This window comes from Pleurodeles waltl, chromosome 12 (genome assembly GCF_031143425.1).
Source record: "Pleurodeles waltl isolate 20211129_DDA chromosome 12, aPleWal1.hap1.20221129, whole genome shotgun sequence".
NCBI lineage: Eukaryota > Metazoa > Chordata > Amphibia > Caudata > Salamandridae > Pleurodeles > Pleurodeles waltl.
In genome coordinates, this window is record NC_090451.1 from 191014787 (window position 1) to 191038727 (window position 23941).

The window sequence follows — 23941 nt, forward strand, 5'->3', positions numbered from 1 at the left end:
CGAAGGTAAGTAACTTGTTCTTCTGATGGATACAACTACCTGTGGATTCCTCACCTTATGAATAGAGTCCCAAAGCAGTACCGCACTCGGTGGCGGGTGCCTGAATGGTCACAACAAGAAATCCTGCAGCACAGACCGCGCAAAACAGCCATCCCTCCTAACCTCCGAATCCAAGCAATAATGCTTTGCAAAAGTATGGAGGGAAGACCAACTTGCGGCCTTACAAATCTCAGCCACAGGAACACCTCTAGCCAAAGCTGAAGAGGTCGACTTAGCCCTGGTGGAATGTGCTCTAATCCCAGCAGGAGGAACCTTCTTTGCCAAAGAATAACAAATTTTAATGCAAAGAATTACCCACCTGGATAGTGTTCTCTTGTGGACCACCTTGCCCTTCCTCTTCCCCACGTAGCCGAAGAAGAGCTGATCTTCCACTCGGAACTCTTTGGTTCTGTCAACTTAGAAACTTAAAGCTCTTTTAGGGTCAAGCCGATGAAGCCTCTCCTCTTTCGATGGATGGGGAGGAGGATAAAAGGATGAGAGCGTAATGGACTGCCCTAAATGGAAGGGTGTAACAACCTTCAGAAGGAAAGCCGCCCTGGTCCTCAGCACCACTTTGTCCGCATGGAAGGAAGTGAAAGGGGGTTTTACGCTAAGTGCTTGCAGTTCACTCACTCGCCTAGCTGATGTGATGACTACAAGAAAAACAGTTTTTAACACCAAAAACCTTAAGGTGCATGAATGTAAAGGCTCAAACGGTGAACCCATCAAGAGTGTGAGTACCAAATTCAGATCCCATTGAGGCATAATAAAGGGAGAGGGAGGGAACTTATTTGTAAGACCTTTCAAGAACCTTACAACTATACGGGATTTAAACAAGGAGGGTTGATCAGGAAGGCACAGAAAGGCCGACAGCGCTGACAAATAACCCTTAACAGTCGCAACTGCACAACCCCTCTGCGCCAGGGACAACGCAAATAACAAAATGTCCGACAAATGGGCACGTAAGGGATCAATTTGGTTCTCTCCACACCAAGCCACAAATTTTGCCCATCTGCCAGCATAGATTGATTTGGTGGAGTGTCGCCTGGCCGATAAAATAACATCCACCACCTCTGGTGGGAGAGAAAAGGAACTCAGATTGCCCTGTTCAATCTCCAGGCATGCAGGTGCAGAATCTGGGGGTGGGGGTGTGGAACCTGCCCCTGTGACTGCGAGAGGAGGTCTGCCCTGTGAGGGAGACGGAGCGGAGGACACAGTGAGAGTTGGAGAAGGTCTGTGTACCACACCCTTCGCAGCCAATCCGGAGCTATCAAAATAACTGGCGCCCGGTCTTGGCGAATCTTCCTCAAGACCCGAGGAATCAAGGATATGGTGGGGAAACGCGTAAAGCAACTGGCCGTGCCAGGACATCTGAAGCACGTCCCCAAACGCCCCTCGCACCGGATACTGGAGGCTGCAGAACGACAGACAGTGCACGTTCTCTCGAGTAGCAAACAGATCTACCTGAGGAAATCCTCACATCCTGAAGATGTACAGGATCAGGTCCGGATGGAGACGCCACTCATGATCGGCTGAGAAGTGCCGACTGAGACTGTCCACACAAACGTTCTTAACTCCCACCAGATGGTTTGCTACTACGCAAATCGGATGGCCCTGAGCCCAGGACCAAAGCCGTAGAGCTTCTCTGCAGAGAAGGTACGACCCTACTCCTCCCTGCTTGTTGATGTACCACATTGCAGTAGTGTTGTCCGTCAGGACCTGTATCGACTGACCACGAAGGGAGGGGAGGAAGGCCTTGAGAGCCAAACGTATTGCCTGCAATTCCAACAGATTGATGTGAAACATCTGTTCCACTGAAAACCAACAACCTTCGATCTCCAGGTCCCCCAGATGAGCTCCCCACCCTAAAGTGGAAGCATCCGTTATCACTGTGGTCACCGGAGGCGGCAGTGAGAACGGCCTTCCTTGGGAAAGGTTACCATCAACAGCCCACCATCGCAAATCTGCTGCAGTGTTTCTGGAGATCGTTATCGACTCCTCGAGATCCCCTTTGTGTTGAAACCACTTCCTGCGGAGGCACCACTGAAGAGCCCTCATGTGCCAGCGTGCATGAGTGACCAACAGCTTGCATGAGGCGAACAGACCAAGCAGACGAAGGACCTTGAGGACTGGAACAACCGCTCCACTTTGAAACATTGGTATCAATGCCTGGATGTCCTGAATCCGCTGAGGCGGAGGAAAGGCCCAATTCAATGTTGTGTCCAGTACAGCCCCTATGAACAGGAGGCGTTGAGATGGCTCCAGGTGAGATTTGGGCACATTTACCGAAAAACCCAGATCGAACAACAACTGAGTTGTCCTCTGCAGGTAACGCAACATGAGCTCTGGAGACCTGGCTTTGATCAACCAATCGTCCAGGTACGGGAATACCGCTATCCCCTTCTTCCTGAGATGCGCTGCAACCACTGCCATCACCTTCGTGAAGACTCGAGGCGTGGAAGTAAGACGTAAAGGAAGGACCGCAAAATGATAGTGTTGCATGCCCACCACAAACCGGAGCTACTTCTGTGCGACTTAAGAATAGGGATATGGAAGTAAGCATCCTGCAAGTCGACAGACACCATCCAATCTTCTTCGTTCAACGCCAAAAGCACCTGCGCTAGGGTAGGAAGTTGGCTCTGTATGTACTATTTCAAAGTAAGAAATAGCATGCACAGAGTACAAGGGTTCCCCTTAGAGGTAAGATAGTGGCAAAAAGAGATAATTCTAATGCTCTATTTTGTGGTAGTGTGGTCGAGCAGTAGGCTTATCAGAGGGTAGTGTTAAGCATTTGTTGTACACACACAGGCAATAAATGAGGAACACACACTCAAAGACAATTCCAGGCCAATAGGTTTTTGTATAGAAAAATATATTTTCTTAGTTTATTTTAAGAACCACAGGTTCAAGATTTACAAGTAATACTTCAAATGAAAGGTATTTCACTTAGGTAACTTAGGAACCTTGAATTAGCAAAATAGCATGTACAGTTTTCACAAAAATGGCAATAAGCTATTTTAAAACTAGACACAGTGCAATTTTCAACAGTTCCTGGGGGAGGTAAGTGTTTGTTAGTTTTGCAGGTAAGTAAACCACCTACAGGGTTCAAAGTTGGGTCCAAGGTAGCCCACCGTTGGGGGTTCAGGGCAACCCCAAAGTTACCACACCAGCAGCTCAGGGCAGGTCAGGTGCAGAGGTCAAAGTGGTGCCCGAAACGCATAGGCTTCAATGGAGAAGGGGGTGCCCCGGTTCCAGTCTGCCAGCAGGTAGGTACCCGCAAATTCGGAGGGCAGACCAGGGGGGGTTTTGTAGGGCACCGGGGAGACAAGTCAGCACAAAAAGTACACTGTGGGGGTGGGATCAGGGCTACAGAGGACACGAACGCAGATTTCAAAAACCCTTGACAGGGATTTTACGTGATTTATTTGAGTTATAGGAGAGGTGGAACAAATAATATAATGGTAGGTCTTCTTTTCTTCCTTTGTTTCTCTTCTGCGTGAGCGTTGGGTTGCTACGGGTCTTTTAACGGTTTTCTTTTCTCCCTCTTAGGTGGTGAGCTCTGGGTGTCCTCCTCTGGGTATCGCGATTTCTCTCGGAAGAACAAAAAGGACACAGCAGGTAAGTGGGACGGTATTTCCTTGTCTCTTAATTTTAGGGTTTAGTGTGGGGGGGGGGAGGTGTGAGGGGATACGAAGTGAACAATAAAGAAAAAATTAATACAAGTGGTGTTTTAGTGGGGAAGTTAGGAGCTTGTGAGGGTAGGCTGTTCTGAGCTCTGTTAGGCTAAAGGTCGGGTGGGAAGGTTCCCTGGTAGCTCCCCAGTCCCTGTCCTCCCCCTTCTACCTCTCCCCCCTCTGCCTCCCCTTCTCCCTCCTTATGGTGGCCGCCCTTGAAGAGGGCACGTACCTTGTGCAGCCACGACCCTCCTGGGCCGTGGCAGGCTGTCTCGTTTCCTCTCGGTCGTTCTGGCTTGATAGGGTCTGGACGGGGTGCCGGTGCAGCACGGCTTGTTGCTCCGGTCACGGGCGTCTCCTCCCGGTCGGGATCTTTCCTCGTCTTCTCCTCTCTCCTCGATGGGGATCCGTGGCGTCTCTCCTGCTCCTTCTTCTTTTCGCCCTTTTCGATCGCGGCGTCTTCCTTTTGTGGCCGCTCGGCAACCCGGAAGTCCGGTGCCAATTGTCGTCTCCGCCCCCACGCGTCTCCTTGACGACGTGGACAGAAGCCGGAGGAGGCGTTCGGCGATCGCCAGTGGTGCGCGAAGGTAGGCGAGGTGAGCGACGCCCGCCTACATACACCCTCAGCGGCACGGGGGCGGCTGGGTGCAGAGTGCAAACAGGCGTCAGGTTCGCAATTGGTTTCAAAGGGAGACCCAGGGGTCTCTTCAACGAAGCAAGCAGGCAAGGGGGGTCCTCGGGGTAGCCACCACCTGGGCAAGTGAGAGGGCCACCTGGGGGTCGCTCCAGCACTGGAGGTCGGATCCTTCAGGTCCTGGGGGCTGCGGGTGCAGTGTCTTTACCAGGCGTCGGGTTCTTAGAAGCAGGCAGTCGCAGTCAGGGGGAGCCTCTGGATTCCCTCTGCAGGCGTCGCTGAGGGGGCTCGGGGGGGGGGTCAACTCTGGCTACTTACAGGGTCGCAGCCGCTGGGGTGTCCTCCCTGTTGTGTTGTTTCTCCGTAGGTCGAGCCGGGGGTGTCGGGTGCAGAGTGCAAAGTCTCACGCTTCCAGCGGGAAACGTGTTGTTTTTAAAAGATGCTTCTTTGGTGCAAAGATGTTTCTTCTTTGGAGCAGAGCCGCTGTCCTCGGGAGTTCTTGGTCCTTTTAGATGCAGGGTAGTCCTCTGAGGCTTCAGAGGTCGCTGGACCCTGTGGAACGCGTTGCTGTTGCAGTTTTTCTTGAAGTGGGGAGACAGGCTGGTAGGGCTGGGGTCAAAGCAGTTGGTGTCTCAGTCTTCTCTACAGGGCTTCAGGTCAGCAGTCCTTCTTCGTCTTCAGGTTGCAGGAATATCTCTTCCTAGGTTCTGGGAGCCCCTAAATACTCAATTTAGGGGTGTGTTTAGGTCTGGGGGGTTAGTAGCCAATGGCTACTAGCCCTGAGGGTGGCTACACCCTCTTTGTGCCTCCTCCCTGAGGGGAGGGTGGCACATCCCTAATCCTATTGGGGGAATCCTCCATCTGCAAGATGGAGAATTTCTAAAAGTCAGAGTCACCTCAGCTCAAGACACCCTAGGGGCTGTCCTGACTTGCCAGTGACTCCTCCTTGTTTTTCTCATTATCTCCTCCGGCCTTGCCGCCAAAAGTGGGGCCGTGGCCGGAGGGGGCGGGCATCTTCACTAGCTGGAGTGCCCTGGGGCGCTGTAACAAAGGGGGTGAGCCTTTGAGGCTCACCGCCAGGTGTTACAGTTCCTGCAGGGGGAGGTGAGAAGCACCTCCACCCAGTACAGGCTTTGTTACTAGCCACAGAGTGACAAAGGCACTCTCCCCATGTGGCGAGCAACATGTCTGGTGTGTGGCAGGCTGGTAAAACCAGTCAGCCCACACTGGAAGTCGGGTATGTTTTCAGGGGTGTATTTCACAATAAAATGTACACTGGCATCAGTATGCATTTATTGTGCTGAGAAGTTTGATACCAAACTTCCCAGTTTTCAGTGTAGCCATTATGGTGCTGTGGAGTTCGTGTATGACAGACTCCCAGACCATATACTCTGACGGCTACCCTGCACTTACAATGTCTAAGGTTTTGCTTAGACACTGTAGGGGCATAGTGCTCATGCACCTATGCCCTCACCTATGGTATAGTGCACCCTGCCTTAGGGCTGTAAGGCCTGCTAGAGGGGTGACTTATCTATGCCATAGGCAGTGTTAGGTTGGCATGGCACCCTGAGGGGAGTGCCATGTCGACTTAGTCATTTTCTCCCCACCAGCACACACAAGCCGGCAAGCAGTGTGTCTCTGCTGAGTGAGGGGTCCCCAGGGTGGCATAAGACATGCTGCAGCCCTTAGAGACCTTCCCTGGCATCAGGGCCCTTGGTACCAGGGGTACCAGTTACAAGGGACTTACCTGGATGCCAAGGTGTGCCAATTGTGGAAACAAAGGTACAGGTTAGGGAAAGAACACTGGTGCTGGGGCCTGGTTAGCAGGCCTCAGCACACTTTCAAATCATAACTTGGCATCAGCAAAGGCAAAAAGTCAGGGGGTAACCATGCCAAGGAGGCATTTCCTTACAGCTAGGGTCAGCATTTTGAACTTCTCCTGCTTGAGGAACCAGTTCAAAACCCTCAGGTCCAGGATAGGCCTCAACCGACCATCCTTCTTGGGGATCAGGAACTATCTCGAATAACAACCCTGACCCCTTTCCCGCTCTGGAACCAACTCAACTGCACCTTTTGATAATAGGGTCTGAACTTCCTGTTGCAACAACAGGAGATGGTGTTCCGTGCAAAAGGAGGGACGGGGAGGGATGGCAGGAGGAAACTCCCGAAAGGGAAGTGCATAACCTTTCTCCGCAATATTGATGACCCAGGAATCCGATGTGATCAGCTTCCACATGCGGAGAAAATGAAACAATGAAACAGGAGAAATATGGGAAGGAATGGACGGAAGACTACGGCTGCTTTCCCTGCTGCACCCCCCCTCCCAGAGGAAGAGGCAGGGTGCTGCTGGGTGGCTCCTCTGGTTCGAACTCTACCCCTCCCTCTAAATGACCTATAGGGAAGAGTAGGCGGTTGTTAGCCTGCAGACTGGAGTCTCCCCCGAAAGGAAGTCTCTCAACCAAACCCCCTGAAACTTTTAAATGACCTAAACGGGGTCGTGGTAGAAGCCTGCAAACGTAGGGACTTAGCCGTAGCCCTACTCTCTTTGAAGCGCTCTAAAGCAGAGTCAGCTTTCGAACCAAATAGTTTATCTCCATCAAATGGTAAGTCTAAAAGAGTTGTTTGCACATCAGAGGAAAAACCAGAAGGCCTCAGCCAAGCATGCCTGCTGGTTACAACCGATGTCCCCATCGCTCTGGCCACTGAATCTGCAGTATCTAACCCCGACTGAATGACCGGAGTCGCTGCCGCTTTAGCATCAGCCAAAAGACCCCGCATGTCCTGGGGCAAATCTGGCATCTCAGCCTTAGCAGCGTCCCTCAAGGCATGAATGGATCTTCCCAACACACAAGTTGCGTTAGCCGACTTCAGGCAATACTGCAAGATGAAAATATCTTCTTGGCCGACTGCTCCATCCTTTTCGACTCCCTGTCTGATGGAGCCCCAGGGAACGAACCAGGAGCTGAACGCGAAAGCAGGAAGCCTGAACCATCAGACTCTCCGGAGTTGGATGCTTAGAGAGGAAGCCCTGATCCCCAGGGGCCACTCTGTACCACCTCGCAACTAATCTACTAACCGCTGTTGAAGATACTGGTTTCCTACAAGCCTCCATAATTGGCTCAGTGAGAGCCTCATTAAACGGCAGGCGTGGCTCTGCAGCAGCTGAAGCCGGATGTAAAACCTCTGTGAGAATATTGTTTTTCACCTCAGCTGCAGGTAACAGGAGATCTAAAAAGTCTGCTGCCTTTCTCACCACGGAGTGAAATGAAGCAGCCTCCTCAGTGAATTCGCCTGGAGAGGCCAAGTCCCACTCTGGGGAAGCATCAAGACCGCTGGCAGAGTCCAAGCCCTGAAAATCCCCCAGGGGCTCTGCGATCTCGCCTTCCTCTAGAAGCTGTCTCTGATATTCTTGTTCCTCCAACAGTCTGAGGGCCTTTCTCCTTGAGCGCAACCTGGCCTCTATCCTCGGCATTGATAAAGAATTAGCAGATGCCGACGACCTCAGCTGACGCTGATCTTCCGATTCTTCTGACACCAGATCCATCGGCGCCATGGGAAGTCGAGCTTTCTTCCCCAGCGTCGATTGGAGTCGTGGCGAAGTCGACGGCGCCATCTGATCAGCCAAAACAGCTGGCGTCGAAGGTCTCCTCGGCGACGTCAGAGGCACCGGTTCCGGACCAGCCCCTTCTACCAGGCAGAAGGGCGTGAAAGGCATCGGCTTGTATGGAGCCGGAACACCCAGATCAAAAGCCAATGGACCTGAGGGACCAGCCGGTGCACCGCCAGGAGCCATGGCACTAAAGATGTTGAACATTGCATTTAAGAAGGCCACCGGATCCGCTCCCTGAGCCGGGAAGGCAGGATCCCCCTGCGGCATCGGCACAGACTGAGACGTCAGTACTGGATCGGGTACCTCTGATTGAGAAGGTGAGAAGGCAGGACTCTGGCCAGGCTCGTCCACCTCTAACACCGACGGCACCGGTGAAGCCTGAGGACTTTGAGGCTGTGGCGTCACGGTTGGACTGACCTCCCACATCGAGCGATGCCGAGCAGCTGGAGACCTCGAACAAGATCGATCTTTCCCCGACCGACGTCGGGAATCATGCTGATGCCAAGAGTCATGACGGTGCCGTTTCTTGTGCGAAGATCTGCGATGTCTATGCCTTTCCTTCTTCTTCGACTTCGCTAAAAAGAGCTTGGCTTCACGCTCTTTCAACGCCTTTGGATTTATTTGCTGACAGGAACCACACTCTTCCACGTCGTGCTCTGAGCTTAAGCACCATAAACAGTCATTATGCGGGTCCGTGACCTACATACAACCCCCGCATTCCCTACAAGGCTTGAAGCCGGACTTCCGAAGTGGAGACATTTTAAATGGAAAGTATCTCTTCCGAGAAACAGTAGCTCCCCAAGAGCCAGGAGAAAAAAACGTTACTCAAAGGCACAGGAAAAAGGGAACTGACGTCAGCAAGCCGGCGAGGACCTCTTATTGCCTCAATGACGTCAGACGGCATCGAGTGAAGTTGGGCAATTGTGACGTCCTCGTCGACGTGCAGAGCTGGGAAGAAAATTTCCGTTGAATGCTGGCGCATTGGAAGAATTCATTAGGTGAGAAATCCACAGGTAGTTATATCCATCAGAAGCAACAATTTGATTGGCAATGATTGAAACTTTAGAATGCTTTAAAAAGCCAATGCAGCAGAAAAATACCAATTCTTTACTCACAGGCTTCTTCATGTAACAAAGGACTAACTACACAAGTTTCTTTCATACAGAAAGGCCTTTACCAATTTAACTTTCGCTTACAGGTCAGGGTTGGCAGCAATCTTGCAAAAATGAAAGATCCTTAATGAGTTTGCAACACAAAGAGGATTTTGGACTTTCAGGGCAGAGCTACATCAAGAGAAATCTATTTTCTCTCCAATTTAGATAAAAGGATTCAAAGCACCAACTTGGAAAAAGCCGGTTTAATTAACGAAACACTTAATATACTGGAGTTATGTATTCAAGCTGCAAAAAACGTTGAGCTAAATGGCTGTCCTGGAAAATTACATAACATCAAGTTAAATATTTAAACCACGCACCTGAGGTCTAATTTCAGGTCCATGTTGTTCTTCTCTGGGGGAAAGGAATCTGAACCAGATTTGCAAGGAATTATTTTCTCCAAATTTTCATCAGGAAACATCTGTGAAAGCTGTGGGAGGTATGACAGAATATCAGTGAAGATTAGTTAGAAACATTTAGTTATGTACATTCGACCCACCTTCTATTTCAAACTCCTCCCCAATTACTATCAACCTAAACTGAAAACCAGCAACAGGAATATCTACTGATAATAGGATAGCTTGTTTCAGTTTATTTGCCAAGATAGAGAAAATTGGGGCCATCATCTACTTCAATATAATTTCGAAAATGTTTCTTTCGGCAAATATGTAAGAATACATAACATCTGCTAAATCGTACATTAAAAGAAAACACTAAACAGTTCAAGCCTCAATGGAAATAAGCCTAATGCTTTATTTCATTACATTGTCTATTTTAAAACACTATCACAAAAAGCAGCATTGATTAATAATCTAGGTCACAACAGTGAACTAAGAAGAAAAAATAGTCAGTACATCAGAAAGCAATCAGCTACACGATTCGAGAACAATTAGTTATGTCTAGTATACTAGCAAGAACATTACATTATAAAGAAATTATAGACCACTGGCTTTGCACTCCTCAGCTCTAGCTTGTGACAGAGCTCATTCCCAGCCACTGCCGCTCACTGACCCAAGTGTCTTACCATGCCTTCTTCAGGTAAATAAACCATAGCAGCAGCAGAAGTACACAGAGTCAAGCTGATTTTAGTGTACACTAGCCTCTTCACCTTAGGATAGATAATACACCAAGATACAGCACTTGATTTCCAACACGGCCACTAAGACAGATCTGTGAAGTTCGAGCAAGATAACTCTAATCTTGACTTTCAACGGGCGAACCCACCCACACAACTTCACCCCTTTTATGGGGAAAGAAGCCTGTGGAATAGTGATGAATACAGAAATTGAAGAAAGAATGGTTTCTTACGTTTAATCAGGGGAGTCTCCACTGAAATCATAAGCATTAAATAGTTCCTTTCATGTGCAAGGATCCTGGGCCACTTCTTTAAAACACATCTTCTTAAGTGTAGACAATGACTTACTTCTGGAAGGCCAAGAACTAGCACATAATGTGTTAAAAAATGTTTTGCAGCTAATAAAGTGGGCGATATTGGCTATTTAATTTACATTTAATGAAGGTCAAACCATCATTTAAAACTGGAAATTGTTTTCAGAAGCTGTGGAATTATTTTCTTAAACGAACAAGTTACTTACCTTTGGTAATGCATTATCTGATCGAGACTATATAGCTGCAGATTCCTTAACTTCAGAATTTCCAAGCATGAGCTTGGAATCTGTAACTTTTGCTCAGCAATACCCTTGTGTGCGCAATCAGGTGGCGTCGTTCGGATCCGCGTGGTGCTGTCAGCATCATTGGAGCAGTCTGTGCCGTCACTGTCTACAAAGGCACAACCCAGGTGCACGCAAGTCAATACTTTTCCACAAACATCCACGCCAGAAGCGCACAGCCATGGAAAGAACCAATAGTTGCCTGTGTGTAAAAACTAGGGCCCTGAAAGGGACAACTCTTAACTCTAGGAAATGAGTCTGCAGAGCAGGGAGGCATGGATGGGTGTAAAGAATCTTCAGCTAGTTAGAGTCTCTACCAGATAATGCGTTACTGAAGGTAAGTAACTTTATTTCATCTGATAGGGACTTCTAGTTGCAGATTCCTTACCTTTAGAATAGATACTCAAGCCATACCCTTCTGGCCATGGGCTGCCGACAAATTGTCCTCAAAGTCCTGCAGGACTGAATGAACAAATTGCCCATCTCCTCGGACAACTGTCCAGGCAGCAGTGTTTGGAAAACGTGTGCAGACACCCCCACATTGCAGCCTGACAGATGTGCAGGACTGATACCTCTTGCTAACACAGTAGTAGCAGCTTTGCCCCTTGTGGAATGATCCCTCAAGTTCTCAAGAGGATGCTTTTTCACCAGAGCGTAGCAGATTTTTATGCAGAGAACAACCTGAGCAAAATGGTTAGTTTCTGCACTACCTGACCTTTATTTGATCCCACGTGCACCACAAAGAGTTGGTCATCCAGCCTGAACTCTTTTGTGCGGTCAAGGTAGAACGCCAACGCTTTTTTTTGGCCCAGTCGACTGAGTCGCTCCTCATCCTTAAAGGGATGCGGGGGAGTAATAAAGATGGGCAGGGTGATGTTCTTACCCAGGTGAAACGGGGTAACCACCTTAGGGTGGAAAGAGGCATGAGTACGAAGCATCATCCTGTCTGAAAACATAGTGACATACGGAGGTTTTGATGAGAGCTTGCATCTCACTCACCCTCCTGGCAGATGGCATTGCCACTAAGAAGGTTGTCTTGAAGGTAAGCAGCCAGAGGGGACAGTTGTGTAAACGCTGAAAGGGAGCACACATTAGAAAAGTGATAACCAAATTTAAGTCCCACTGAGGCATGGCAAGGGTCGTTGGAGGATACGTATGCACAAACCCTTTAAGGAATCTATTTACAGTAGGAGATTTGAATAATGAAGGCCGACCCGGCCGATAAGGCGGAAAGATAATGCTTGAGAGTGCCCAATGCAGAGCCCTGCAGGGCAAGGGACAAGATAAAGAAAATAATGTCAGTGCGAGAAGCAGAAAGAGGATCAATAGATCTTTCTGTACAATAACATACAAGGTGTTTCTAACACTAGCTGTATACTGTCTTGGTAGAGGGAAGCCTGGCTGCCAGAATAACTTTACTGCCTTCAGGAGAAAGGTTGAAGGCTGTCAATTGCTGTCGCTCAATCTCCATGCATGAAGGCACAGAGTTGACAGGTTCAGTTGGAGAAGCTTCCCCTGCTGCTGCTGTGACAGAAGATCTTTCAGAAGGGGCAACTTGAGTGGAGGATCAATGCTCATTTTCAGGAGCTCGGGATATCAGACTCTTTGTGTCCGGTCCAGAGCAACAAGGATTACTTTGGCCAGGTCATTCCTGATCTTTGTGAGCACTCTGGGCAGAAGTGGTATGGGCAGAAAGGTGTACAGGAGGCCTGAGCTCCACTCCTGATGAAAAGCACTGCTGAGCAAATGCTACCTTGGAAACTCCAACACGCAATACTGCTGACATTGGGCGCTCTCCTAGGATGTGAACAGATCTAACCAATGCTCCCCCACCACTGCTTAAAGTCATTGTGCTACCTCTGGATGGAGACGCCACTTGTAATCTGCTAGGCATCGACAGCTGAGTTCGCCCGTCATGGTGTTCAGAGAACCTGCCAGGTGTTGAAACACCAGGGTTATGCCCTGCTGTTCCAGCCATGTCCAGAGGCGCAAGGCCTCTTGAGAAAGGGTCCACAACCCCACACCGCCTTGTTTGTTGCAGTACCACATTGCAGTGGTGTTGTCCGTGAACACCTCTCGATCTTCCCTTTGACAACCAGAAGAAATTCCTTCAATGCTAACTGGATTGCCCGGAGCTCCAGCAACTTGATATGAAGTCCGGATTCTGCCAGAGACCTCTGATCTCCAATTCTCCCAGATGGCCACCCCATCCCAGAAGTGACACATCTGTCATTACTGTAAAATCTGGTAGGTGAAGGGTGAGAAGTCTGCCTCTAACCCAATTGTGGTTCCTTAACCACCACTGCAGATCTTTTGCAGTTCCCTCAGAGATCTGAATCGTGTCAGAAAGATTTCCCTGATTCTACGCACATTGGAACTTCAGTTCCCATTGCAGAGCCCTCATATGCCACTGGGCATGCTTTACTAACAGGATGCAGGAGGCAATGAGGTGCAGCAGCCTCAGAATCTTTCTCACCGAAATCGAGGATAGAGGCTGAAACATCGAATCATAACCTGGATTTGCTGCTCGGGAGGACAGGCCCAAAAACTAAACTGTGTCCAGAACAGCACAGATGAAAGGGAATGTCTGAGAGAGAGTTGGGTGCAACTTTGGCACATTTATAGTGAACCCCAGCGAATGCAGAAGGTTCGCCTTAGTCTGAAGGCGGGTAACAACATCCTGAGGTGAAGGAGCCTTCAACAGCCAGTCTTCGAGGTAGGGGAAGAATGAAACCCCTAACCTGCACAAATGAGCTGCGACCACTGCCATCACCTTGGTGAACACCAGAGAGGCACTGGTAAGGCCAAAGAGTAGCATGTAAACTAAAAGTGCCTGTGGCCTACTTTGAACCGCAAGTAGCGCCAGTGGGCAGGCAGGATGGAGATGTGGAACTATGCATCCAACGCCACTATCCAGTCTCCTTGGTCTAGGACAGACAAGACCTAACCCATAGCCAGCATTTTGAATTTCTCCTTCTTTGAGGAAAAGACTGACGTCCCACAAATCCAGAATAGGGTGAAGGCCCTTGTTCTTTTGGGTATCAAAAAGTAGCGGAAATAACAACCACTGCTTACTGCTGATATCGGGACCCTTTCTGTGGCTCCCTTGACCAAGAGTGCTGCAACTTCCTCGCTAAGCAAAACCAAGTGATCCTCCATCAGCTGTTCTTTTGTGGAAGGCACTGGGGGAGGGAAAGAATGGAAGAGGAGGGAATAGCCTTTCTGTATGATCTGCAAGATACATTTGTCCGATGTTATGGACCACCAGTGAGGGAGATGAAATTGAATCTTACCTCCAACTGAACGTACATGGTCTTGCAGAATCACACTAGGAGGGCTTGGACACTGTAGAGGTGGGGGGGCTGGGTGGTGGACGACTTCCGGCCAGACCCCCTGGGTCTAAAGGCACCACAACCGCATGCCTGCACAAGATGGTGGCTGGACTATGGATGGTGAGCTGCCACACCCCTTCCAAAGCTTCAAACGACTGTTGACGAGTGGTCACCGAGAGGCCCAAGGACTTGGCCATAGCCCGGGAGTCCTTAAAGCGATCCAGCGCTGAGTCTGTCATTCGCCAAGTAGGCGGGACCCATCGAAGGGCATGTCCATGAGGTTTGCTTGGACATCCCCTGAAAAGCCTTATTTACGAAGCCAGGCGTGGCGTAGAAATCGCTCTACCCAGCAGGTCAGTCATGTGCAAACAACACCTGATGATAAACTTTGCTGCGTCTCTCCCATCCTTAACTGCTTGGGAAAGAATGGCCCAAGCGTCCTCCAGGACATGAGGCAACACCTGCACCACCGTATCCCACAAAGTGTGGGAAAAACTGCCCAATACACATGAGGTGTTTACGGACCTCAATGCCAGACTGTTGGAAGAAAACATTTTCTTGCCGAGCTGATGCAGTCTCTTGGATTCCCCATCTAGAGTTGTGGAAGGAAAAGCGCCATGGGAAGTAGATGCTTGGGCTACCAAGCTCTTTGGGGTGGGATGTTGTGTGAGGAAACTAAGGTCACTCAGTGCCAGTTAATGGGGGCAGCCAATTGTCCTGCTTACAGGAGCCAGTGCTGGCTTTGGACCAAATCCCCAGAAGGACATCAGTGAAGGCTACATTGAAGGGCAACACTGGTTCTGTTGTGCAAGTCTGTTTCTGAAACTCCCCTGTCAAGAGGTTAGTCCTGACCGGCACTGTAGGCAGATCAAGGGCCTCCGCTGCCCTGTACACCACTATTGCATACGATGCACCCTCCTTCGTAGCACCGTAGGAGGGGAGAGCAAGCCAGAATCTAGGGAGGTGTCCAGTCCACTGGCCTCTCCTAGTTCCTCATACCAGTCCAATGGCTCCATGTGAGTTTCTAGGGGGTCCAAAGACCTCTCCCATTCCTCACCAGTGCCAGGCCGTTCAGTAAATGCTCACACATAGGTCTACCACCTGTGGGCACCGTAACTGGCATCGGGTGACGCAGTTCTGGCTCGTTGGTGATAAGAATGGGGCTCACGTCACCAGTGAGCACCGGAAGCATCAATATCGAGCAGCACCAGAGAAGGTCGACTGTATGCAGCCGGTGCTTTTCCGGAATCAGATCCATGAGGCCCCACTGAAGCCAAAGCCAAAGCCGCCGGCGTAGAATCTGCTGGGGTCTCTGCCGACCACACAGGCCCTGAGGGCGCTCCGGCAGGGCTAGACGCTCAAACACAAGGTGCTTTGCCTCACAAAACTCTGAGTTTAGTGGGGGGCACTCCAGCTCCTGGAAGGGGAGGAAGGCGCAGAGTCGGCTCTAGCATCAGTTCTGCGGAACTGTGCCTTGAACGTTGACATTCCCAAGTCGCATCGTCGGCTGACAGGTGAGGCAAAGTTGAAGCCGGCTTGAACTTCTGCCTCGTCTTGTGCCTCTTTCCTGAGTGCCCAGAGGACCTCGAGTGGGACGAAGAGGACTTCGGGCTCCTGGAGCGGTCCGGCAACCTTCTCCTTGACTGTGACCTCGACCTCTGAGCTGGGCCGTCATTAGCTTTAGGGTCCGCTCCCTCAAAGCTTTCAGAGCCATGGCCTGGCAGTCCAAGCATGACTTGGAACCATGGTCGTGTTCTTAACAAAAAGGTTGAAAAAGGCCTGTCAAAAAATAGAAGAGCATAGATCTGTTCCAGATCTGCGCTTAACTGGCGTGGAAGGAAAAGAACGGATGTATGCACGCCTGGGTAGTGCCTTTGTAGGCGACAGTGATGTCAGACTACTCCAACAACGCCACCAAGCGGATCCAAACAACGCCACCTGACGGGATGCATGCTCAGCAAAATTTCCAGATTCCAAGCAGAAGCCTGGAAATTGTAAAGGTAAGGAATCTGCAGCTAGAAGTCTCTATCAGATATATCCTAAACCTAATGATCTATGTATACTCTAACTTCCTGACAGTCTCATTCCTGAAATTCCAACACTGCAAGACTTTTTTAAGGCACAGCTTGAAGAATAGAACAAAGATATGCGTTCATGGGCTGCAAGAGCGACAAAGAAAGCAGCAGGTGGTAACTGAAGGTGGGACTTCACATGCGCAAGGAGAGGGTCAGTCCTCTACCAGGGTCCTACCACTACCCTCTGAGGACTCAGCGACAGATCCAAAAACAGGAAAAGTCAAGGAAAACTACAATGTTTTCTATCAACATCCAAGTGGTGAGGTACAGTGGCAACATGTTCGCTATCAAAAGCTAGGTCAAACTCGAAGAGGAGGCCTTTTAACATCAAGACATACCAAATCTGAGGACTGTCAGAAGAATGAGAACGTTACCATCAACTTCTAACTCAGATTATTCATGAGCATATTCTCCCTCATTGCCAGTGGTCATACCAGATTCTCCATAGCCTCCTCCATTGCAACAATCAGCTCCATCAGTGCTTTATCAGCATCCTTCACCTCCGCCTTTTCCTCAGAGTGAGTCACTCTGGGAAGCTCCTTCTCCATTAAGGCCCAGCAGTACCACCACGAAGATCTAAGACCCTGCAACCAAGGATTAGATCTCATCATAGATCAAAGGTAATATCAAGAGATCGCCAACAACACTCCAGACCCTCTTTGTTAAGGAATTCGTCCAGACGCAGGCACAGATAGCAATCCAGGTAAAGATCCAGGATGCATTCATGTTACTCAAACACTTCTTAGAACATGAGAAAGCTTTCAGCCACTTTGACTGCCTCTTCCGGCAAGGGTCTTGCCAACTGATGACAAATATTTTAAGAAGTTCTTGTGAGAGGAGCAACAAAATTCAACATTCCTTTACCAGCTCCCTCAGCAACGACGTTTTTTAAACCCTTCACCTACGCTCCTCTATCTATCCACTCCTGCCTCTAGTTCCAGACTTATTAGAAATAGCTATGGAGCTTTTCCTTGCACTGGCTACAGAGAAAGCGGCTCCAACTAGGCTCCTAAAAAAAAAAAAATAGAGATCTCCTGAGTAGGATCAGTTATTGCTATGCTCAGATCCACCTCCTGATTCTGGGGTGGACTAACCCTTCGTCTACCGTCCCACCGGACAAAGAAAATAGAAAACTGGACTCTGTAGGGTGCAAAGTATGTGGTAAGGCAACCACACACATGAAATCTGTGACTGCAATGGCCCACCCAGGCAATAATAACAGGTCTTTATGGGACTCCAGACCACATTTTGGGGGATGACCTGCCAAGTGATAGCAGGGAGGATTTTATAGAGATGAGGAGTGAAGGGCTGATGGTCTATAACCAGGTAATCAGCACTGCTGCTGACTCTTCTTTGTTGCAGCACATGGTTATTGCCACGGATTATCACGCCGGCAACAGTCTTGGCTTTGTTTAACATCTCTCAAACAGAAACCTCAGAGAGTTATCAACCTTTCTTTCTCTGGAACTGTAATGATATTTGTGTTTTGACCGAAGACTCCACATTGCACTTAGCCTAGCAGCACACCGTCACATTAGTGACCACCAACTCCATTTTTCCTATTGACTTCATTTTAGCATTAGCCACCGCCACGTTAAGAGCTGCAAGATTTTTCTACGTTATGCAATGTGGTCATGTTTTTTTTCTGCGTGTTTCTTTTCACCAAGGGCTTAGGTTGATAAGAATGTACTAGGACGGCATGGAACGGTTTTGTTTTGATAGAGGGCACCTTGGGATTTTAGCCAATTCCCGACGTGTTCTTTTCAAAGCTGACCTAAAGTAACCAGCATCTTATGAATAATAAAATAGTAATGATAGCTATTATGTCTGCTAGGCGTGTGAGTGAGCTTAAGGCCCTTAGTGTTAAACATCCCTTTAAGTCATTCTTTGCTGACAAAGTGGTGCTGAAAACCAGGGTGGCTTTCCTTCCTAAAGTTGTCACGCCTTTCCATATTGGGCACTCTATTATCCTTTCATCTTTCTACCCTCCTCCTCATCCTTCAAAGGAGGAAGAAAGACTCCATTGTTTGGACCCCAGAAGGGCTCTCGGTTGGATATGTAGGAAAGATGAAAGGCAGAGCGGTCCATAAAAGAACCATATCCAGGTGGGTCATTCTTTGCATTAAGATCTGTTAACCGTTAGCATAGAAGGTTCCTCCTGAGGGTATTAGAGCTCATTCTACCAGAGCTAAGTCTGCCACTTCGGCCTTGGCTAGAGGTGTTCCGGTGGTGGATATTTGCAAAGCAGCAACTTGGGCTTCCCTCCAAACTTTCGCAAAGCATTATTGCTTGGACTCGGCAGTTAGGAGGGACGGCCATTTTGCACGTTCTGTTGTTGCAGGATTTCTTGGTGTGACCAGTCAGGCACCCACCTCTGAGCAGGTACTGCTTTGGGACTCTATTCATAAGGTGAGGAATCCACAGGTAGTTGTATCCATCAGAAGAACAAGTTCTTCCCTTCGGTAACTCTTTTTCTGGTGGATACACTAGCTACCTGTGGATTCCTCACAGGTCCCTCCCACCTCCCCGTTGCCTGTCTGGTCATACCAAGACTTCTGTATTACAAGTGTATATATGTTTTGATAATTTTATATATAAATGATTGTTCTAATTGTGTTACATCAATATGGTTTTATGTATGTATTCATTTAAGCTATAGTGAGGTCGGTTTTCACCTGTTCGCCTCAAAGGCACGTACAAAATGGGTGAAACTGACATCAGCTTGCCGGAGAGGACCTCTTATTGTCACAGTGACATCAGACGGAATCGCGTGCAGAGCCGTGCAATTGTGACGTCCTCGTCGACGTGGAGAGCTGGGAAGAAGATTTTTCATCGAATGCTGGCGCATTGGGAGAATTCATAAGGTGAGGAATCCACAGGTAGTTGTATCCATATGAAACATATATTTGCTGTGCATATTGCAGTGGAGAATCATTTGTACATGTTTTCATTTCATTGTTGTGACCATTTTTAAACGTGCACTTTCAGCATGCTAATCTCCTTTACGAACCTTGCAAAATGAATTAATAAATGTCCTCTTTAGTCTAAGAAGCGCATTCCAGAGATTTTTGTCAGTGCACGAGTTTCAGCTCGGTAGAGGGCAACTTGGGATTTTGGCCAATTCCCGACATGTTCTTTTCAAAGCTGACCTAAAGAAACCAGCATTTTTTTTTTTAAATAATAAACTGATGCAGTGAGAGTGAGTTTCTAGAATTGTCCTCTCTTGTTTGTTCAAAGTATAAGAGGCCGAGACCAGATGGACCGGGGAGTGACTCGGATCTCGGACATGCTCAGGATGCTGAGATGTGTCACCTTTCCCGTGAGGATAATTGATCTCTGTTAGCCCTGACAGCTTAGTGTGGTCACCCCTTAACTTTTTGCCTGCCTCCCACCACTTTTTGGACACTGTTTTTGCTGGTTTTAGGACTCTGCACACTTTACCATTGCTAACCATTGCTAAAGTGCATATGCTTGCTCCCTTAAAACATGGTGACATTGGTTCATACCCAATTGGCTTATTTAATCTACTTGTAAGTCCCCAGTAAAGTGCACTACATGTGCCCAGGGCCTGTAGATCAAATGCTACTAGTGGGCCTGCGGTACTGATTGTGCCACCCACATAAGTACCCTCTTAACCATGCCTCAGGCCTGCCATTGCAAGGCCTGTGTGTGCAGTTTCACTGCCAATTCGACTTGGCATTTAAAAGTACTTGCCAAGCATTAAACTCGCCTTTTTCTACATATAAGTCACCCCGAAGGTAGGCTCTAGGTAACCCATAGGGCAGGGTGCTATGTAGGTAACAGGCAGGACATATACCTGTGTAGTGTATATGTCCTGGTAGTGTAGAACTCCCAAATTCGTTTTACACTGCTGTGAGGCCTGCTCCTTTCATAGGCTAACCTTAGGACTACCCTCATATACTGTTTGAGTGGTAGATTCTGATCTGAAAGGAGTAGGAAGGTCATATTTAGTATGGCCAGAATGGTAATACAAAATCCTGCTGACTGGTGAAGTTGGATTTATTATTACTATTTAAGAAATGCCACTTTTAGAAAGTGAGCATTTCTCTGCACTTAAATCCATCTGTGCCTTACAATCCACATCTGGCTAGGTTAGTTGACAGCTCCCTTGTGTATTTCACTCAGACAACCCCAAACACAGGATGCTCAGTCACACCTGCACACATCTGCATACTAAATGAGTCTTCCTGGGCTGGGAGGGTGGAGGGCCTGACACCTACATTTGAAAGGACAGTGGTCTGCCCTCACACAATGGACTGCCAAACCCCCTATTGGGACCCTGGCAGACAGGATGGAACTGAAAGGGGACCTGGTGCACTTCTAAGCCACTCTTTGAAGTCTCCCACACTTCAAAGGCACATTTGTGTATTCAAACAGGGCCTCTGACCCTACCAACTCAGACACTTCTGGGCAAGATACCACAGAAGAAGCAACTCTGAACCAGACCTTGCAACCTGCCAAGAGGAACTGCCTGGCTGCCCAAAGGACTCACCTGACTGCTTTTCCGCAAAGGACTGCTGCCCTTCTGTTGCCCTGCTGCCTTGTTGCCCTCTGGCTCTGCAGAGAAGTGTTTTCTAAGGGCTGGGAGAGAGCTTGCCCCCTGTTCCTTGAAGTCTCAGGGCCAAAAAGGCTTCACCACAAATAACCGCACGCTGAACCGGTACAACGCAGCCTGGCACCCGGAGAGGAGATCGACGCAGCGCCAGTGTTGCAACCGGAACTTTAACGCACGGTCCACTGGATCGACGCATAGCCGAGCCGGAACGACACAGCCTGACTTCCTGCAAGAAGAATCGACGCTGCTTCTGGCATGCGAAAGATATTTCCCTGCATCACTCACCGGATCGACGAAGCTCCTGTGATTTCGTCCTGCACACCCAGGATTTCTCTGCATCGTCCCCGGGGCACCCGAATACCCTGCAACCCGAAGAGGATCCAAGTCAGCACGTCGGAAATCGACGCAAAGCCTTCCCTGCGTGAAAAATTACCAACGCATTGTCTGTGTGCGCCCTAGGAAACAGACGCACACCTCCCCATTTTCCACGCATCTCCTCCTCTGCGGCCCCCTTGCGGAGAATTTGAACGCAAACCAGGTACTTTGTGCTTGCAAGAGACACTGGTGGCTTTTTAAAGACTAAAGACTCTTTTTACCATTCTCTGAAGTGATATTTTAACGTGTACTTATCAAATCTTGATTGTTTTGACCTGCTTTTATCCAGAGAAATATTCTATATTTTTTTTTGAAACACTGTGTGGGGTATTTTTGTGGTGTTATACTGTGTTATTGCATGATTTATTGCACAAATACTTTACACAAGCCTTCTGAGTTAAGCCTAACTGCTCAGTGCCGAACTACCAGAGGGTGGGCACATGATAATTTGGATTGTGTGTGACTTACCCTGACTAGAGTGAGGGTCCTTGCTTGGATAGGGGGTAACCTGACTGCCAACCAAAGACCCTATTTCTAACAATCTCTCTCTCCACGATCGATTCTGGGGTCTGGCTATCTGATCCTGATTAGGAGGGAGATGAAGCAGATTTGCCCTTGCCTCACGGTGATGCATTTTTAAATTAATTACTCGCTTTGCATTGTAATATAGATACAGATATTTGCTGTGTATAATGCAGTGGAGAATCATTTGTACACGTTTTCATTTCACTGCTGTGACCATTTTTAAACGTGTACTTTCTGCATGCTAATCTCCTTTACGAATCTTGCGAAGTGAATGAATACATTTCTTCTTTAGACTAAGAAGAGCATTCCAGAGATTTTTTATCAGTGCATGAGTGTTTCAGCTCGGTCATTAGTGAATCTAAACAGGAACTACTATTTGGGAGCCATACAGACAATGCAATAACTCGTATTAAAAGTGAAGTTGGGACGCTGAAAGCAGTTGGTCTGGAAAAATGAAGAGCAGAGAAAACATCAATACTGGTCTTATAAAAGACGTTATTATCCTCTCAGGGTTCAACCCTCACAGGGGCTTCAAGGACACCTTTAGCAACCACAATAAAGACCTTTTCAAAATCGGTGACGTCAACGAAAAGGAAGATGTGGCCACCAAACGGTTCAAGCAGGAAGACCTATTGAAGGTTCCACATAATTGGCTGCTGCTTCCCATTCTTCCTTTATTCACTCCGGTAAGGGGAAGTATTACCAAATATCTAACAGACTGGACTACCACCACAAACAATGCTTGGGTACAAATGGTTACCGTCTCAGATTCATCAGTCCTCCGTCAAGACATTCAATCAAAAGCATCCAATCAGCATCTGGAGATGCTACAATCAGAAGTGAACATTCTTCTGCAAAACCCTGCACTGGAGCTTGTACCTCTTCCTCAAAGAGGAAAGGGAAATTATTCCAGTTACTTTTTAGTGAAAAAGAAATGTCCAAGAAACAAATTCAGACCCATACTAGATCTGAAAGTCGCAAATAAATGGATACGGAGGGAGGAGTTGGGGGGTGGGAGGGGTGTCATTATGCTAGTATTACATCAAAGTTTATCCCTAAATCCATCAAGGGGATCGGCTCTGTTCCATAAATCTTCAAGATGCGTAATTTCATATTCCAATAACCAGAAAGCAATGCAGATTCCTGAGAATTGTGGTAGGACATGACCAGTACCAGTACAAAGTACTCTGAAAAAGGTCTGAGGGCTGATTTGAGGCCTAAACAAAGTGAATGGTGGTGGGTGCTGTACATCAAAGGAAATTCAAATTATTGTTTTTTCTCTAGCTAGACGACTGGATTATCAGGGCGTCAATGCACCAACAAGCTCTACAACATTATCAAGTAGCTGTCTCTACTCTCAGTTGATTAGGTCTACATATCAATCACCAAAATCATCAAAAAATCGATCTCAACGCCACTACAGTATCTTTATTGCCTGGGGTAACTTTCGATACCCGAAAAGCCAAAATGTATCCTAGAGGAGAGACTTTTAGTCCTATAAATGAAATGTCATTCCCTCATGAAAGTTTCCCATTCAATGGTGCGACAAGTGTCATCTCTTATGGGTTCAATGGTATCCTGCATTTTCTAACACCAAATGCCTGGCTTGACATTAGACCACCACGAGAATGTCTGGAAGACCAGTAGAGTCTATGCTCATGCAATTGGGAAAACAAGAACACTCTTTCCCTTGAAGCAAAACAAATTCTCAAATGGTGGAATCATCAGAAAATCTGCCTCCAAGTAATGACTTTTCATCAGGAAGTTCCAACACAAACATTACTGACTGATGCTTTCCTGTCAAGTTGGGATGCACACATGGATAACCTTCAAATAGAGGGAACATCGTCCATGAAAAATGTCTTGCCATATCAACCTACTGGAGCCAAGATCGGTTCATTTGTCCCATCTTTCCAGCTGTCCTTCAAAACCGATCACCTCTTTAGTCAGAAAGACTACACAACAACAATGTTTTATCTGAATGAACAAGGCATGCCAAGATCCAGAGTCTCATTACTGCAGGTCCAAACAATAATGGAATTGGTTGCTGGCCAGGAACCTTAGGATCACTGGAGCTCATCTACTGGAGTCCAAAAAACAAAAAAAGACCTGACTCAACATGTTTATTTAACAAAACCACAATTAGGTACTACATGACTCAGTCTTTCACGACGTCTTTGGTGCCTGGAATTTGCCTCATAGAAATCTCTTTGCAACTGCAAAGAACACAAAAATGCCCATACTTCACCTTGAGATTTTACCTATGGACAATGGGGA

The 23941-nt window shown here is 48.1% G+C and overlaps 1 protein-coding gene across 2 annotated transcripts in view; it reads right to left on the reverse strand.

Annotated features, from left to right (window-relative positions):
- The window catches only part of ZCCHC14 (zinc finger CCHC-type containing 14), a 547370-nt gene that overhangs the window by 356111 nt on the left and 167318 nt on the right, over window positions 1–23941 (reverse strand). For both annotated transcript variants that reach the window (XM_069216334.1, XM_069216333.1), the window contains exon 5: window positions 9432–9541. In XM_069216334.1, coding sequence (XP_069072435.1) covers window positions 9432–9541 — 110 coding nt within the window. The remainder of the gene's footprint in view (window positions 1–9431; window positions 9542–23941) is intronic.